This window comes from Eptesicus fuscus, chromosome 14, assembly GCF_027574615.1.
Source record: "Eptesicus fuscus isolate TK198812 chromosome 14, DD_ASM_mEF_20220401, whole genome shotgun sequence".
In the NCBI taxonomy this organism is placed as follows: domain Eukaryota; kingdom Metazoa; phylum Chordata; class Mammalia; order Chiroptera; family Vespertilionidae; genus Eptesicus; species Eptesicus fuscus.
In genome coordinates this window covers 3457897-3475609 of record NC_072486.1, presented here as the reverse complement: position 1 = coordinate 3475609, position 17713 = coordinate 3457897, and the positions used below count along the sequence as shown (strand labels likewise).

The window sequence follows — 17713 nt, the reverse complement described above, 5'->3', positions numbered from 1 at the left end:
CCCAAACGACCCTGTCCCGGCCTTCTCACCGGAGCATGGACAAGAGCACGGAGCTCCATTACCCATACGACGGGGCTTCCTCAAATGGCTCTGCATGTTTGAGAACTATATGTGTCCCGGTCAGAAACCTCTCTGTGACATGAATGGAAGTCAAAGATGATGCTTCTATTTTCACGAACAGAAAACACACCCTGCCTTTGCCACGCTGTGCTCAGAGGAGCGCCAGAGCAAAGATACCTTCAGGTCATCGCACATTCGATTCAAACAGGTTCATCCCTTTAACAAACCACAAGGAGGAACCACGCAGTGGTAGTGAATGGACACGATACACATGTGTAGTTAACATAAGTAACATACCAAGTTAAATAGGAAATAATGGAAACCCTCTCTGCCAAGGAGATTTTGGAACAGTCTATTTTCCAAGTATTCTTTTCTATGTAACCAAACCTGTGCCATCAATTTGCTGGAATACTGCGCTCTGTCTGCTATGATTGGCTAACAAAATTAGATCTAATGGTTTCCTAGCAACTGCAGATGCCTTTACATCCTTTACTATACTCTTCATGATATAGGTCAATGGTTTCAAATTTTTTAAAGAGTAGTGATGTTCAAGTCAATTTCCATGAAGTTTAATCTAAATTTGGTAGGATTTGGAGTCCTAGAAATTTCGAGGTGTTACAGTTCCAAATTCCAAAAGGTTCTTAACACACTGCTAAAATTGTATGTATTACTGGAGTGAGCTGGATTATAAAATTTATCACTCCATAATAATGAAACTCACGAAGATGAGGTGACTTTTTTCAGGCAGACACCGATTTAAAGAATTAGTTACAACCCTAACCAATGCCAACGTGTCATTACTTTGTATAGATACCTTCACTGATTTAGACACTTGGTTTCAAAACCTGTCCTTGGTAAATTGCCCTCTTCACTCGGACAGTGAAAAGTGTGGTGCTGAGCTGTGAAAAGCCCGTGGCTTCTCTTTTCATCACTTACCCAGGTTTTGCCACATGCTGAAGATCTCACAGCCCATTGTCACCCGCATGTCGCCATACCTGAAACAGAACAAAAACCAGACCTGATACAGGGCTCGGGAACAAAGACGCATTTGTGTCTCTAGGATACTATCTGTCCGTCTGAGTTAAAAGTCAGTATGTGTTTAATGAAAGATTTCAATGTGCATGTCTTGATGCCTCTAATTCAAATCTTCAAAATTTATCACTTGAATCTTCAATGAAACAGATATGCTTCATAATGTTCACTTTGGTAGTAATTTTGAATCCTGAAAGACTGAGGACAAATAAAAAGGTTTAAATAAGTTCAAAATATTGAAATTCCCAGAAAAGACTGCTTCATGTCCTCTTGGTCATCACCTCTCCTTTGTAATTTCCGGCATGAACATCTAATCTATGAATCATTCGAACTGAACACCCTTTAGAAGGCACCGCACTTGGTATGCCTCCTGCTCCCATCTGATTACACACTGGTACTTACTTTTCTAATACCTTTTTCTTTTTGGAAGGGGTGAACATCTCCAGTTGCAGACACAGCTGGTTTATAAAAATGACCGCGAGGTAAAAGTAGGAATCCCAGATCTGAAATAAGAGTGAAAAATGTATGTACTATGTTGTCAGAAATATTTACAGGGGAAGTGAGATGATACGTGGATTTGCTTCCAAAGTGGTAAGTGGAGAGGGTACGGCTGATATCCGATGGTCCGGAGTTGATAACAGTAGAAGCTGGTTATGGGTACACGGGAGTTCCTTATGCTGCTCTCCCTACTTTTACATATGCTTTAAATGGTCTACAATAAAGAAGTAAACTAAATACATACTCTCTTTTACTGTATTGCTTCCATGTGGTGTCACAGGTGTCACAAGCTCTCTGGTATATTTAAATGGAATATATTTCGTTTCTCTTATAACTGTGTGTCTCCAATGAGGCAGAGGTATGAGATGAATCACTTTATTCCTGTGTGAATTCCTTTTTGGAATTCCTTTCAATGTAGAACTCAAAAGAATGCATATACTTCTTTGGAAATGCTAATTGCTTTAAATTCAGACAGTATATAAAAATTCCCTGCCCAGGCAAATCTTTTGATTCAAAGTTTTCTTATCCCCAAAACAGCATCAGAGAGAGATTAGAATAAAATTACTGACAATAAACTTAACCAAAAAGATATAAGATATAATGAAAAAAAAAAAACTACTTCTCTACTGATACCAAGTAAAATTAAAAAGGAAATAGGAGAAATATTAAAAAGTATTAATATCTTTCATATATAAAGAGTTCTCACAATTAAAAAGTATGATAGAACACCAGCAAAATAATGAACAAAGGTCCAGAATGACAATTCACAAAATATGAATTTTAGTCAATAACTGGTCAATAACAAGTAACTACTAAGAAATGCAAATTAGAGCAAAAAAAGATTTTACTCCTTATCAAACTGTCAAAAAAAAAGTTTCTCCCACTATTGGTATAGATATAGATAATCAAATGAGTGGTACAACCTTTAACTCAGCAATTCCACTTATAAACATTTATTCAAAGAAGTAATTGGGGACATAGCCAAGTTTTATTTTGTAAGAATGTACATAAAAATAATTTATAAGAACAAAATATTAGAAACAACCAAAGTATTAAAAAGTAGAGCTTCATGAAATTTTGATAGGTTAATTATTATAAAGAAATATGCAATCATTAAAATTCCATTGGTCTTAATATATTTGTGGTTTTTTAAAAAATATTTTCTAGTTAACCAATAGGACATTTTATTAAATGTTTAATGTGAAAGATGTTATTTAAAAAATAATAAGAAATAAAGATGCCCCAAAACATACACATCTTGAAGGAGAGGCAGCACAGCCCTGCCCCCCTCTTCACCATTTCCTGTTTGCCCCTGAAAAAGTAGGTCAAGAACTCTTATTAGAGACCCAGGCACATCACAGACGCAGAGTTCTGCCTTAGAGAACCTTACTAATCATTTTCTTCCTTCTCATTAATTTATTCTAAAAAATGGGAAGACGAAAAAGTAAAGGAAGTAATGGGATTACTTTGTAAGCGTTTTCTTCATATAAACTCTATCTTAAGATATGTCTTAAAAACATTATGTTCTAAGTCCCCTTAGTCATGCATGAGGGTCACAAAGAGAAGAAAAGAATTAAAAATTATGGTAACAAGCCCAGCCAACGTGGCTCAGTGGTTGAGCATCCACCTCTGAACCAGGAGGTCACAGTTCGATTCCTGGTCAGGGCACATGTCTGGGTTTCTGGCTCAATCCCCAGTGGGGGGCATGCAGGAGGCAGCTAATCGATGATTCTCTCTCATCATCATTGATTTTTCTCTCTCTCTCCCTCTCTCTTCTTCTCTGAAGTCAATAAAAAAATACATTTAAAAAAAAAATTCTGGTAATGACACAGCACTGTCTCCTCTTAGGCACTGGGATTCCACCTGGTGGGTAAGCACCATTATAGCCCTGACTTGCTCACACATATAATGAAAACTCTCCTACTATTATTCACAATTAAAACACAGATGGCCCGAGGTGAATTTGAGGTAGCCAGAATAAATTTACTTTCCTATGATTAAGAGAAAACAAATACATGAAGCCATTTCCTTGAGTACCTGGTGAAAGCTTTACCCCAAGTCAAATAGTCATTCGAGTAATACTTACCTTGTAATCAAAGTTTTCATTTAAGAAGTTCTTACGAAGTGCATCTGACAGGTAGAGAACCGTTGTGATGATCACGCTAGGGATCAAAGTAACACAGAGAAAGTTAGGAACTTCACACCAATACAGAAGAATACTGTACAGCGGTAAAAGGAAAAGAAAAAAACGAAAGAACGAGGGGCTTTGCATGTATGACTGTGGGACAATGGCCAGGATTTTAAAGGAAAGAGCCATGTGCAGAATGCCCACATTCTGCCTCCTGCGAGGCTCGGATTTAGGGACTCTGATGCAGGGACTGTGGAAGTAACTAACAAGTGGTTTCCCAGGCTGGGCAGGGGATGAATAAGGTGGGGGGGGGGGGGGGGGGCTTCTCAGGGCATCATCTATCTATTCTATTGTTTGATTTTAAAAAAATATATTTTTATTCATTTCAGAGGGAGGGAGAGAGGGACAGAAACATCAATGAGAATCACTGATCGGCTGCCTCCTATTTGACTTTTGAACCATGGTTAAGTACCACCTGTTTAAAACAAGTAGTGATTTTTTTAAAAAGCAGTGAGAGCAGGTAATTCAAAGGCAGAGAGAAAGGACCCCAGGATTTGGCAGCTTTGAGCTTGAGCTCAAACTAAAGACATCATGTTGTCCTCTGCTCTAACCCTGGGTGATGAGCTTCATGTATCATCAATATAAAGGCTGTACTAGCCTGGCCGGTGTGGCTCAGTGGTTAATCACTGACCTATGAACCAGGAGGTCACTGGTTTGATTCCTGATAGGGGCACATATCTAGGCTACAGGCTCAACCCCCAGTGTGGGGCGTGCAGGCAGCTGATCAATGATTCTCTCTCATCATTGATGTTTCTCTCTCTCCCTCTCCTTGCCTCTCTCTCTAAAAAGACAATAAAAAAAGGTCTTACTTGTTAGCCACCAGGCGCATCACAGTCCAGTCCTTGGGGAACATCTCGGGCCGTATCAATATTCGGAACACAGTGAATATCTGCAGCAGGAAGTCCTTGGGTGAGGAGGAAACAGACCATCTTACTGCATTATTGGTTATTGTAATGCGTGCACACACACACACACACACACACACACACACACAGCGACCCATGCTTCGCAGCTAGGAGAATGGAAAAACACTCCTCTCTTAGGTAAAAAAAATTTTTTTCAATTACAATGGCCTGTCCAGGCATTCTTCTCAGAGATGTCACGCCAGAGGGCGATGGCATTTCTGAAGATTTTTTTTTCCACAGGTCATCTGGGAACACACTGTTGTCAGATGTGGAGACATCTCCTCTTCACACCTCATCAGGGTGGGGCCCAGGAGGCCACAGCACATGGCACCTGGTGACACCCCGCATGGAGTGAAGAAACGTAGCTGGCCTGACTCAAAAAGAGATGGGTGCAGTCTAGCTTCGATTTAGATTCATTAACTGAACCTTAAAGAATTTTTGTTGTAACCTTAAGGGTTGCTAGGAAAATATCTCTAGCAATTTGATGAAAGGCAACAGTAGGGTGTTGCCGAAAATGTAAAAACAACAACCCCAAACACAAAAGTTTTATTTGTCAAACCCAACAACACATTATGTTAAACATGTAAGCTGCTTGAATATAAGATTATGGTTGTCACTCAAATCATCAGAAGACAGAAAGACGGACTCTTAAAAACTAAGAAACAGGCTGTGTGTACATGTATGTGTGTGTGTAACATACTCCCGACAGCTCTGCTCAAGCTTGTAAATATTTAGACAAGAATTTATTTCAGCTCTTTGGCATCAACCCATCCATTGAGAACAGGTTTGATTCCGGTCAAGGGTACGTACCTCGATTGTGAGCTTGATCCCCAGCCCTGGTCGGGGCACGTGAGGGAGGCAACTAATCGAAATGTCTCACATGGATGTTTCTCTCTCTCTGTCTCCTCCTCCTCCCTTCTACTCTCTCTAAAATTTCAAGGAAAAAATATCCTCAGGTGAGGATTAACAAAAAAACAAAACAAAAGGAAGATCCCAATGAGTTAAAACTTGTGCATGTGGTTCATTAGGAACAGACAACGTTTGTCTGGGGCGAGGGGTTTGAAAGCGGCAGAGGAACTGCGGAGAGAAGGTAGACTAGGACCGAGAAGACCTGCCGAGACCTGGGGCTCTGTGCTGTAGGTAACGGAGTCCTCAAGGCTTAAAGCTGGAGTGAGGCTTAATCAGATAGGATTTTCTAAATACATTTTGGTTGATTTCAGAGGAAGGGAGAATGAGGGAGAGAGAAACATCAATAATGATGAGAGAATCATGGATCGGCTGCCTCCTGCGGGCCCCACACTGGGGATCGAGCGCACAACCTAGGCATGTGCCCTGACCGGGAATAGAACTGTGACCTCCTGGTTCATAGGCTGACGCTCAACCACTGAGCCACGCCGGCCCGGCAGATACGGTTTCTGAGCCAGTACAAAAAGGACAATGAAAGGTTACAATGTTCTACGTAACTTCCGGAACATGTATAATCTCACGCCTTAAAGCCCGCCCCACAGTTCTGCATGGAAAGTCATAATCCACAGAGCACAGGACCCTCCCTGCTCTCCTCCCACCTAAAATGCCAGGGACGAGGACGAATGTCAGCCCGCAGGAGAGGGTGGGCGTATAATAAACCATTACTGACCAGAAGGAAGGGGAAAAAAAAAACACCTAATCACCTCGTACTTTTTGCTTTTGTTCATTTCTAAAATAACGCCGAGTCCCAGAGAAGGGGAGAATTAACAAGGCCGAGTGGCAGCCTCTGGCCCTGCGCCCACACGCTTCTGCGACACTGTGCCTCGCGCCACGTGCCCACCGCACGCGCGGGCCACGGAGGAGAAACGGCAGGGCTTTGCTGCCCTTAATAACTGAGGATTTAAGAGACTGAACTGTGACGCCCAGGCTTCCTAAGTGAAGAATGGCTCCTCCGCCATCCACATCTGATGGAAGTTCATCACTGCAGCCTTATCCTCCTTTTCAGCCACACACGTGGCCTTCTGTGTGGAGAGGTCCCACGCGTCTCATCCACTTAAATCCAAGAGTGAAGGTAAGCATGAAAAACACGGGAGTTCAGGCTTGAGCATGAACATGCCCATCAACCGGAGTCAATCAACCCTTACGCATTATCCCTGTTTGTAAAAATGTACAAGTCTCCCCCAAGGCCCCGGGAAGGCTTCCGGTCATGTACCATCAGTGTGACCATCCCCACCGGCCTAGACTGCCCCCCAGCAGTTCAGAACCTCCCCATGATGAAGCTGTGGGTAATGTCTGGGTCCCCAGGGGAAAACTGGAGGGATGGAGAGAAATAAAAGCAATAAAAGGACGGACGACAGGTCCCTTCTCCCACTGAGGACAATCAACTTCCAAGCTTTCAGGGAACGCCACGAAGGAAGCAGCAAAGTGCCCTAAATCTCTGCAAAGATATTTAGAAACATCAATATTTTTTACTGCGTGTCAGCGTGTCAAAGGAACACAGCATGTGGCTGAGGCTACAGGCTGACCGAGAATATCAGCCACAACTCTGCCTCCCGTGTCAGCACCCGGCAGCCGGAACCTCTCACGGGGGGTTCGTAGGGATGGAACCAGCTAACACAGCTCAGGGAGCCCTTATCTTCCCTGAGGGCGGTACGTCCAAGGCCACCGAACTAGGTGAGTCCACGGCTCTGGTCTCCTTAGCTCGGTTAGGCTGTTTCTGGCCTGTTGCACGTTGATGACAGGTGTTTTAGACGCTACGTTCTTGTCCAAGATAAGGGTTAATCACTTCGCATGAGCATAGAGACTCTACAGCAAGCATGTCAAACTCGCAGACGCCGGGCCACGTGCCGGCCGCGAGTTTGACATGCTTGCCTTACAGAGCCAACACGGAGGAGCAGATGCGTGGGCGAAGCTGAGAAAAAGCAGCTTAAAGTTTCATGGAAAGTAGTAAAGCAATTGTCAAGGGACTGTCCGAACAATGTTGGAGAAGAACGAGAGAAGTTACTCTAAGTGTCACTTACCCTTAGTTCTTCCTTTGTGCTGAAACTGTCAAGCAGCTGTTGGTAATGCCTGTCCGTCATTTGTCGTAACAGGGACAGGAGACAAGCAACAAACTCCCCCTGATTCAAACACAAACAAACAAGATGTTTCTTAGCAAGGCCACAGACACCTCAGGGACTTGCTCTGAACTACCCTAAAATAGAACATTAAAAAAAAAAAACAAAAAACAACAAACCATTATGACCCAAACTCCCCCATGGAGTCTTCTTGCTCTAAATTCACCATAACGTCACAGTCCAAAGCTCTCCCCAGAGAACCATGTCCTTGTTGTACATGAATTCCTAAATCCAGAGTGGAACTCCTCACTGGGGTAAAAGCTTCTCACTAGGGAAGGAACTGCACATTCACTACACCTTCATCCGTGACACCATCAATGCTGTGAGGTAGGTGGTATAATACTTATTTAAAGAGGAAAGATGCCCGGCCAGCGTGGCTCAGTGGTTGAGCATCAACCTATGAACCAGGAGGTCACTGTTCGATTCCCAGTCAGGGCACAGGCCCGTGTTGTGGGCTCGGCCCCCAGTGGGGGGCGTGCAGGAGGTAGCTGATCAATGATTCTCCCTCATCATTGATGTTTCTCCCTCTCTCCCCCTCTCCCTTCCTCTCTGAAATCAATAAAAACATTTTTTAAAAATGAAGAAGAAGGATGGTACATTTTGTTCTTACACCAACTGTTCTTTGAACTTTAAAAAGCTCTCTCCGGCTGGAAAAAACAACACCCTTGTAACGGGTTCCCTTTCCAATATCTAACCGCACGGGAGGCAGCTTTCACGCAGTAACACGTGTGGCCCTCGGTCCACACCCTCCATCCCGGGACCCGGGACCCTCGCGGTTACAAAAGCCGCTTCCTTTGCATGCGATTCTGCCCGGCCCGTGGGCACGCGGGGCCCCGGCTGAGCACGGTCCGTCTGACCGCACTCTGCTGTGCTTGTCTAAAGCTTTCGTGCTCACACCAAAGGCCAGAGCCCGGACTCCCGCAGCACCCCCCTCCCAGCGACAGACCGTGGCTGTGACCCGCACACGCCCTGCCCCGCGGCCGTTCGCCTGGGGACTCACGGTGACGTCCTGGAAGTGGAGCCGCGTGGCGGAGCCGGAGGCCTGCGGGCGGCTGGTGATCTCCAGGATGGTCCTCAGCAGGATGTCCAGCAGGCTGGCCACGATCACGTCGATTTCCTCCAGCACAGACTTCTCCTGGAGAGGGAAAAGCCCTCGTGTTGAGGACGTTCTGGCTCACGGCACGCCCGTCTCTCAGGGGGAAGGGGAAAGAGCGTTTCCAAGCAGAGAAGGAGGCGGCGGAGAACTCGGAGCTTTGGACGTCCCCTGCTCACCGACGGGAGCGACCTTCTCTTGCAGAACCCAGGGCGGGAGGCAGCGAGGAGCCGACCCCCAGCACACACGCCGGCCGTGCAGCAGGTGCCCGAGACCCACATACAAAGCGGGTGAGGCCCTGGGACGGACACAGGACGGATCCAGAGCCCAGCCGGGCCGTGACAGCGTGTGACCTTGAACGTGCCAGCTTGCCTGTCTGCACCCGATTACCACCCCCCACCCCCAAAAGTCCTCTGGCTTCGGAAAGTGCACCATATGTTTTTATCTCAGATGGTGCTCACATCCCTCTTCTCAGCGCCTGAATCGCAAGGCCACTTCCCCAAACGCGACGTGAAGTGCGAATGACGATCTCTAGGAACGTGACTGTTACCAAGAGCCGTACCCGCTAATGTGAGCACAGGAAACCCCATCAGCTGCCGCCTCCACCTCAGGCCAGGGACCCAGGTGGCACTGCCTTCCCGACGCGAGTCAACCCTCCCCACGCCTCCAGGTCCCGGGCGACCCGACCTCCATGCTGCCCGTGGGGCGTGAATCTGGACTCTCCCACCCGCCCGAGACGAGGCTCTGCCAAGGGTCCCCCACCGCCCCCGGCCCGGGAGATCGCCTTCGCCAAGAGTGAACCTGCAAGAGCGCTGGGCGGGTTTCCACGATGAACTCTGACACGTGTGAGAAACTACCCAGTTTCCTCCCAGAGCAGGGACCCCGCCCGAGGGCCGTGTGGCCGAGGGCCCTCGCTGCGGCAGCGCCGGGAGAACCGTGAAGCCGCCGCCCGGGCAGCTGCCCCGGGCTCCGCCGGGCGGGCTCCTGAACCGGGCAGAGGGCGTTTTAAGGCCAAACGAACGCCTTCTGTCACTGCGGGAACCTAGTCCCAGGTCACCCGCGGGCCTGGGATGGAGGCTGCCCAGGACCCGTCGCCCCGCCCAGCCAGGTCTCCTCCGCATTTAGACAGCTTCTCTCAGGTGCCCACTCTGCTCCCCCGGGGCGGGCCTTCCCTCGTTCCCTCCCCTGGAGCCCCCGTCACTGCCAGCCGACCCTTCAGACGGCCATCAGGGCGGACCGCAAGCGGGAGACCAGTAAAGCCACCCTCGCCGTCACGTGACAGACGAGCAGGCTGCTTAATCACAGCTGCAGGCGCCGCTGGAGCAGGACCCTCCCGCGTGGCTGTCACCTCAGGCCCTGAGCCACGGCATGAATGCCCGGCGCTGTCCCCACTGACAAGCAAGCGTGGGACTTCCCGCATCTGCACTGAACTTCAAAGGCAAAGGCATCCAGTGAGTCAGGAATTGACAGAATCCCCTAAGTGACAGCAAGTTAGGGCTCCGGGAGGACGGGGAACGGTTGTGGGGCACGATACCCCAGGCCCACAGTGTCCACAGCCATGGCCAGGCGTCCCCGTCCCAGACAGGCCCCCGCAGACTTCCCTCCGCGCGGCCCTTCACCCCCCACAGAGCCTTCCTCATATCGAGATGAAAGACTGTCCGGCCGGCGGGGCTCAGGGGTTGAGCGCTGACCTATGAACCAGGAGGTCACGGCTCGATTCCCGGTCAGGGCCCAGGCCCGGGTTGCGGGCTCCATCCCCAGTGTGGGGCGTGCAGGAGGCAGCCGGTCCATGTTTCTCTCTCATCACGGATGTTTCTGTCTCGCTCTCCCTCTCCCTTCCTCCCTGAAATCAATAAAAATACACTGAAAAAAATAAAAAGACACGTGGGAGGCGTGGAGTCTCATCTTCCTCGCTGGGGACACGGCTCTTTCTTGAAATACAACCTTCGGAAACCCAGGTTACTTGGGGTTACAGCCACCCCACAAGATGAAAAAACATTCCTTCAGAGGAAAAACACCAAGTCCGACCCAGCTGGAGATGGAAGGGAGGGCGTCAGGGGGGACTCCACGGGGGTTCTTTGTAGACGGTCAAGGCTTTAGGTCCAGGAGCCGCGGGACGGGGCGGGGCGGACGGGCCGCGGGGACGGTGTCTACTCACCGAGCTGTTCCTCTTGCTGAGGCAGAACACGTTGCTGAGGATGCGCGCGCAGGCGACCAGGTCCTTCTGCTGCCGCAGGTGCATGTGCAGGTGATGCAGAACCACGGGCAGCAGGATGCACCTGGAGTCTGCGGGGAGGAGCCGTCAGCGTCCCCGGCACAGCCCCCTCCTCCCACGCCATCAGCAGCAGGAGTGACAGCCCCCTCCTCCCACGCCATCAGCAGCAGGAGTGACAGCCCCCTCCTCCCACGCCATCAGCAGCAGGAGTGACAGCCCCCTCCTCCCACGTCATCAGCAGCAGGAGTGACAGCCCCTCCTCCCACGCCATCAGCAGCAGGAGTGACAGCCCCCTCCTCCCACGCCATCAGCAGCAGGAGTGACAGCCCCTCCTCCCACGTCATCAGCAGCAGGAGTGACAGCCCCCTCCTCCCACGCCATCAGCAGCAGGAGTGACAGCCCCCTCCTCCCGCTGCATCCTCAAAAGGAGCGTGACGATGGATGAACTGTTAGCACATGTAACTAAGAAGGCACCAGTCCCACACGGTTCGTGCTCAAAGCCAGTAGTAGCTCCTTTTCCCAACCCATGATTCCGGCACGCAACAGGGTTTCACTCTTATTGAAATAGGGTTTTTAGCCTGAGCTGGTCTGGCTCAGCGGACAGAGCATCAGCCTGTAAGACTGAAGGGTCCCGGGTTCGATTCCAGTCAAGGGCACATGCCCAGGTTTCGAGCTCGATCCCCAATAGGGGGAGTGCAGGAGGCAGCCGATCCATGATTCTCTCTCATCATTGATGTTTCTATCTCTCTCTCTCTCTCTCTCTCTCTCTCTTCTCCCTTCCTCTCTGAAATCAATAAAAATATATATTTTTTAAAAAGAAATAGGGTTTTAAAAAAATTGCTTGTTTTACCTCCAAATATCAAAAAGGCCTGCTTCTCGGGCCTTTCCCTCTGAGAAGGATCACCTACTGGCTTCCTGGAAGGCGGACACGATGTGGCTTATTCCACACGCCTCTCGGCTCCCCAGCCCCGCCAGAGACTCAGGGCACACGGAGAAAGGAACACTTGGGGTTTGCTGCCATTCTGATGTCCAACCTCCGCCCGTGGTTGGAGTCCTGTTTGGCTTTGGTTTTGTTGATCTCTTTTTGAAAGCTTTTGGGGAATGACTCCTGGTAATTCAATATTTCATGATTATTCCTGTCTTTTGGTCTCTTCAATCCGTAAACTCATATCCCTCAGCTCGGGAAACTTGCTGTGAATTATGGCTATGATGATTCCCTTCCCTTTTATTTTTTTCTGCCCTGTGTCTGGAACTTTGCCTATATTCACATCATGAATCTCTCTCTCTCTCTTTTAAATTTACCTTTATTGTTGAAAGTATTACAGATGTCCTTTTTTCCCCATTGACCCTCCACCCCCACCCAGGCCTTTGCCACACTACTGTCTCTGTCCATGGGCTATGCATATAGGCATAGGAGTTCTCTGGTGAATCTCTTCCCGCCTCCTCTCCCGTCCCCTCTGAGATTCCTCCGTCTGTTCCATGCTTCTATGTCTCAGGATCTGTTTTGTTCATCAGTTTATTTTGTTCATTAGATTCCACATATGAGTGAGATCATGTGGTACTTGTCTTCCTCTGACTGGCTTATTTCGCTTAGCATAAAGCTCTCCAGGTCCCTCCATGCTGTCTCAAAGGGTAAGAGATCCCTCTTTTTGAATCTCTTAAACTATCTTCTACTTTTTCTGACTTTTTTTAAAATCTTATTTTTTTGGTCCCACTTTCTGGGCTATTTCCTTACTTTAGCCCCCAAGCCTTCTACTCAGTTTTCCTGTTTATGCTACAATGTATTTCCTCTCCAAGGGCCCCTTCTTCCTTCCCAGGCCAGTGTCACGGGCCTGCAAGCTGGACGGGGACACAGGCCCTGGGCTCCGAGGGGCCCACTTGCTCTAGGCCGTCGCTGCCACCAGGAAATTCAGAGTAATTTTCCGACCAGACGCTGCATTTCCCTGATGTGGCCGCTCACGTTTGCTTCTTGGGCAAACGTGAGCAGCCACATGTAGCAGCATCTGATTCTCTGCTCCAGGCCCATCTCCCTCACTTCATCCAGGGAGTAAACTCCTTGGGCAACAATTCGGAGGAATTACTCTTGGTTTATAAACACCCGTGCGTCTCTTCCGACACCGCCCATCCTTGTTTCAGGCCTGCACCATGTGTCTCTGGGAAATCAGAGGCTATTTTCTTGATGTTTTGTTTTATTTCCTCTCTATCTTTTTTATTTTATTTTTAATTTGTTTTTGTTTTTAAATATATTTTATTGATTTTTTACAGAGAGGAAGGGAGAGGATAGAGAGTTAGAAACATCGATGAGAGAGAAACATCGACTCAGCTGCCTCTTGCACACCTCCTACTGGGGATGTGCCCGCAACCAAGGTACATGCCCCTGACCGGAACCGAATCCGGGACCTTCCAGTCCGCAGGCCGACGCTCTACCCACTGAGCCACACCGGCCAGGGCTCCTCCCTATCTTTTTCTTTTAAGCTCTCTTTTGTTTGTCTGTTTCCTCCCTTTGGCCTCTGATTTTCACAGAACCTGGCGACCTTCCACGGTCACTCCTCATCGCCAGCGAGCACTCGGCTTGTGGGGGGCGGCGAGGCTTTGCCGCGGGGCACGGAGGGGAACCCCCGCTTCAGAAGCTGAGACCTCTTCTCTCGCGGGTCAGTCTCCCTGTGGAGCAACCTGCCAGCTCCTCCTGGGCAGCACGAGCCCACACCTGTCAGTGACCTGTCAGGCCAGGCCCGCCCATGGCTGCTGGGTCTCTGTCGAATGGGGAGGCCTGTCGGTCGTGGGGAGCCCCGCCCCCAATGTAGCAGCATCTGATTCTCTGCTCCAGGCCCATCTCCCTCACTTCATCCAGGGAGTAAACTCCTTGGGCAACAACTCGGAGGAATTACTCTTGGTTTACAAACACCCGTGCGTCTTATATTTGCATAAGTTATAATCCCACTTGACTCGTTCTTGAGAAAATGGATAACCTAAGTACCTCTATGCTGATCAAAGGAATTAAACTTGTTAGAAACCTACAAGGAAAATTCCAGGCCCACGAGGCTTCTATGAATTCTATGAAGCATTTTATAGACGAAACCGTAACGAGTCTGTGTGAATCCTCCCAGAAAACCAAGTGGACAGGGACCACCACGGACTGGCTGAAGGAGGCAAGCACCGCCGAGGCCCACAGCGGCCACGACATCACAAGATTTAAAGAACCGCAGACGGCTGCCCCTCCTCAACACAGAGGCAAACATCCGCATAAATGTCACCAACATCCGTGCGGTCTGATGTCTGTCTCCCTGTGATTAAACAGAGTCCATCCTGAGACGCTGAGGCCGAACCCTCAATCAGTGCGATTCGCAACACTGACAGCGGATGCAGGGACACCAGGCCAGATCAGCATCGGCTCCTGATCACAGCTGTCACGCAGCCAAGGACGGAAGGTCATCCCGCCAGGTGAGCAGGGAAGGGCATTAGCCAAGTGCCCGCCTTCAGCGAACACAACGCCGCACAGCAGTGCCGTCTCCTTAAGGCCACAGACAGGCGCCTGTTGGTGCAGCTCTGTCCGGGGTCCCCAGCCCGGTAGTGAGGTGTCTCACGGGAAAAGGCGTATGTGACGCTCTTCCTAATACAAATCAGAGGGCGCGAACCAAGCACTCACGGCGGGAGGGTGCCCTCATCGGCGCCTGCACCAACACAGGCAGCCCAGGACAAGGAAGCGCACCCTACCCCCAACGAGTGCCCAGTCCCTCACCAGCAGGGCTCCCCTTCCTTCTGGAAACAGGGGTGAGCAGCCACACGCGTGTACTGGCTCCCCAGCAGGCGTCTCCCGCCACCCGAGGCACAGGGCTGCGGGGAAGGAGGCGGCAGTCTCCCACCTGAACGGCTTCGCTGCCCTGCGGCCACGGAGGCGAGGCGGGCGTGGGGAGCTGCCCTGCGGACGCCCACCTGGGTTGGTGTAGAGCTGGCTCTCCACGGTCTGGCCGATGCACTGCAGCTTCACCGCCTGCAGCGTCTCGTCCACGTGCAGGAGGGTGGGCAGGCTGCCCAGCGTGTCCTGCACCAGGTTGGCCACTTCCCGGATGTCGAAGAGCTTCAGCAGCTCGGAGTACACGGCGGGGAAGGAGCTCAGGAACACGGCCTTCGAGAGAGAGACAAACGCAGGTCAACTCCCGGCATGCCCTCGGCCACGAGCTGTGAAACATCAGGGAGGCCCGGCCGCCATGGCTCAGGGGTTGAACATTGACCTATGAACCAGGAGGTCAGGGTTCGATTCCCGGTCAGGGCACATGCCCGGGTTGCGGGCTCCACCCCCAGTGTGGGACGTGCAGGAGGCAGCCGATCCCTGATGCTCTCTCATCACTGATGTTTCTATCTCCCTCTCCCTCTCATTTCCTCTCTGAAATCAATAAAAATGTATTTGTGTGTTTGTTTGGTTGTTTGGTTGGTTAATCCTCACCTCAGGGTATTTTTCCATCGATTTTTAGAGAGAGTGGCAGAGAGAGGGAAGGACAGAGAGAAACATCAACGTGAAAGAAACACATCGATTGGCTGCCTCCTGCACGAGCCTGGACCAGGGCCCGGGCCGAGGAGCAGCCTGCAACCGAGGTCCATGCCCTTGACCAGAATCGAACCCGGGACCCTTCGGTGTGCAGGCCGATGCTCTATCCACTGGGCCACACTGGCCGGGCCTACATGTAAAACGAAAGGAGGCGCACCTGGGACTGAGAGAGCGGCCCGGCACCTTTGCTCTCCTGCGAGAGGAAGAAGCGCACGGACAGGAGCAGCTCGCGGATGCAGCAGCGGAACTCCTCCTCGTGCTGCCCGCCCGTGGCCAGCGAGAACAGCCGGCGCGACTGCACGATGTACTTGAAGATGTACTCCTGGGCCTGCAGCGACGACACGGCGACACGGTGACCCTCAGGGAGCGCAACGCACGGACACACAGGGACGGACAGGGAGCCGGGGCAGCTAGACTTCAGATCCCCGACTTGAACGCAAAGGACCCGGGAGGTTCCGAACAGCATTTACGTGTGGGAGAGAGCTCCTCTGCTCGGGGCCTAATGAGGGACAATGTCTAGGCCAGGCGTCCTCAAACCACGGCCCGCGGGCCACGTGCGGGTGTTTTTGCCGTTTTGTGTTTTTACTTCAAAATAAGATGTGTGCAGTGTGCATAGGAATTTGTTCATAGTTTTTTTTTTAAACTATAGTCCGGCCCTCCCACGGTCTGAGGGACAGTGAACTGGCCCCCTGTTTAAAAAGTTTGAGGACCCCTGGTCTAGATCATCTAACATTTCTCTGGGTGGCTGCCAGAGGGGGCCGGGGGCAAGGGAGGGGAGTGAGAAGTATAAGCTGGCAGTTACAGAACAGTCACAGGAGGTGAGCACAGCAGAGGGAGCAGAGTCGTTAGTACTGTCATAACTACGTGACACTGTCATCCAGTGTCAGGGGGTCCTAGACTCATCGGGGCGTCGCTCTGTGACTTATACACATGTCTGCCCACCATGCCCTACACCTGACACTAGTATACTATTGAACGTCCACTATCATTGAACAACTTTAAAAAATTTTAAATACATAAATATAAAAATTCTATGTAATTCTCCAGAGGCAAAAACCAAAATGCTTTAACCCTCAGAGATTTTTAAATTAACAAAAAGAGTCTGTTTTCGAAGTAATTTTGCTTTGCCAGTGTGTACTCTCGCCACTGAGTATCTTCCTCCAAGCAGACCCCGTGATCATTTATCATTAACAAAATGCTTGTTTTATTAAGTGTCTACTTGTCTACTCTCCTCCACAGACATCACACGGGCGGCACCCCACGGCCGGCGTCAGGAGACGGCCGGGTAGTTCCCAGACCATCCCGCTGAGAAGCTGTCTTCTCTTGGACACGTGTGCAGGTGAGGGCTCAGCATCTCCCCGCCACCTGAGCACGCGGCGCCGGGAGGTGGGCAGCGTTAAAGGAGGAGACCCGGTAACCCTGTTTCCCGCCCGTGGTCCCTGCTAAGCCACCCATTCTCTCCGAAAATGCAAGGGAATCGCTCTCAGGGGACGATAAAAGCAAGAGCCGGGAACGGCCACGCTTGACCGCCCGCCTGCGGTCCTCGCACTAACCCCCTCCTGCCAGCCCACACCCCGGGGGTTCGGGCGCCCCGAGGAGGAAGGGTTCATCCCGAGCGGGTGCAGTGGGCGAGCCTGGCGGGTCCCTTCCAGTGTCCCCAGCTCCGCAGCGGCCGTGGTGCGAGTCAGATCCTTGGGGTGCAGTGAGCGCCATCCCCCACCCCTGTCTGCATGGAGGGGCCTGTTCCCCGAGGCATGGCCACACCCAGCGCCCCGAGAGGCCTCTTCTGGGGTTACCTTCAGCACCTCCTGGATGTGCTCCTGCCGCTCCGCCTCCGTGATCCGGTCCACGTACCACTTGAGCACCTTGATGAGGTCCCTAAAGTGCGGGAGAAACGGGCAGGAGGGCCTGCTTAGGAGAGCGCCCAGGACGCGGTGCGAACGCCGCCAGGAGCGAGGGCTCACCTGTACGCCAGGGCCCCGGCGAAGTGGCTCTCGATGTACGTGTCCATCACCGGCTTGAAGTGATGGAACTTGCTGTCTTGCAGCAAATTTATGATGTGAACCTGAGAAGAAAACCGAGCTTTAGGAAAC

The 17713-nt window shown here is 50.6% G+C and overlaps 1 protein-coding gene across 1 annotated transcript in view; it reads right to left on the bottom strand.

Moving 5' to 3' along the window:
- Positions 1-17713, bottom strand: part of DOCK4 (dedicator of cytokinesis 4) — a 209823-nt gene that overhangs the window by 43405 nt on the left and 148705 nt on the right. Inside the window, exons 20-30 of the mRNA XM_054726251.1 lie at positions 17585-17685; positions 17417-17498; positions 15778-15948; positions 15008-15200; positions 11018-11145; positions 8767-8901; positions 7671-7769; positions 4588-4682; positions 3677-3752; positions 1495-1595; positions 997-1055 (exon numbers count right to left, since the gene is read on the bottom strand). Of these exons, the coding sequence (XP_054582226.1) occupies positions 997-1055; positions 1495-1595; positions 3677-3752; positions 4588-4682; positions 7671-7769; positions 8767-8901; positions 11018-11145; positions 15008-15200; positions 15778-15948; positions 17417-17498; positions 17585-17685 (1240 nt within the window). The remainder of the gene's footprint in view (positions 1-996; positions 1056-1494; positions 1596-3676; positions 3753-4587; positions 4683-7670; positions 7770-8766; positions 8902-11017; positions 11146-15007; positions 15201-15777; positions 15949-17416; positions 17499-17584; positions 17686-17713) is intronic.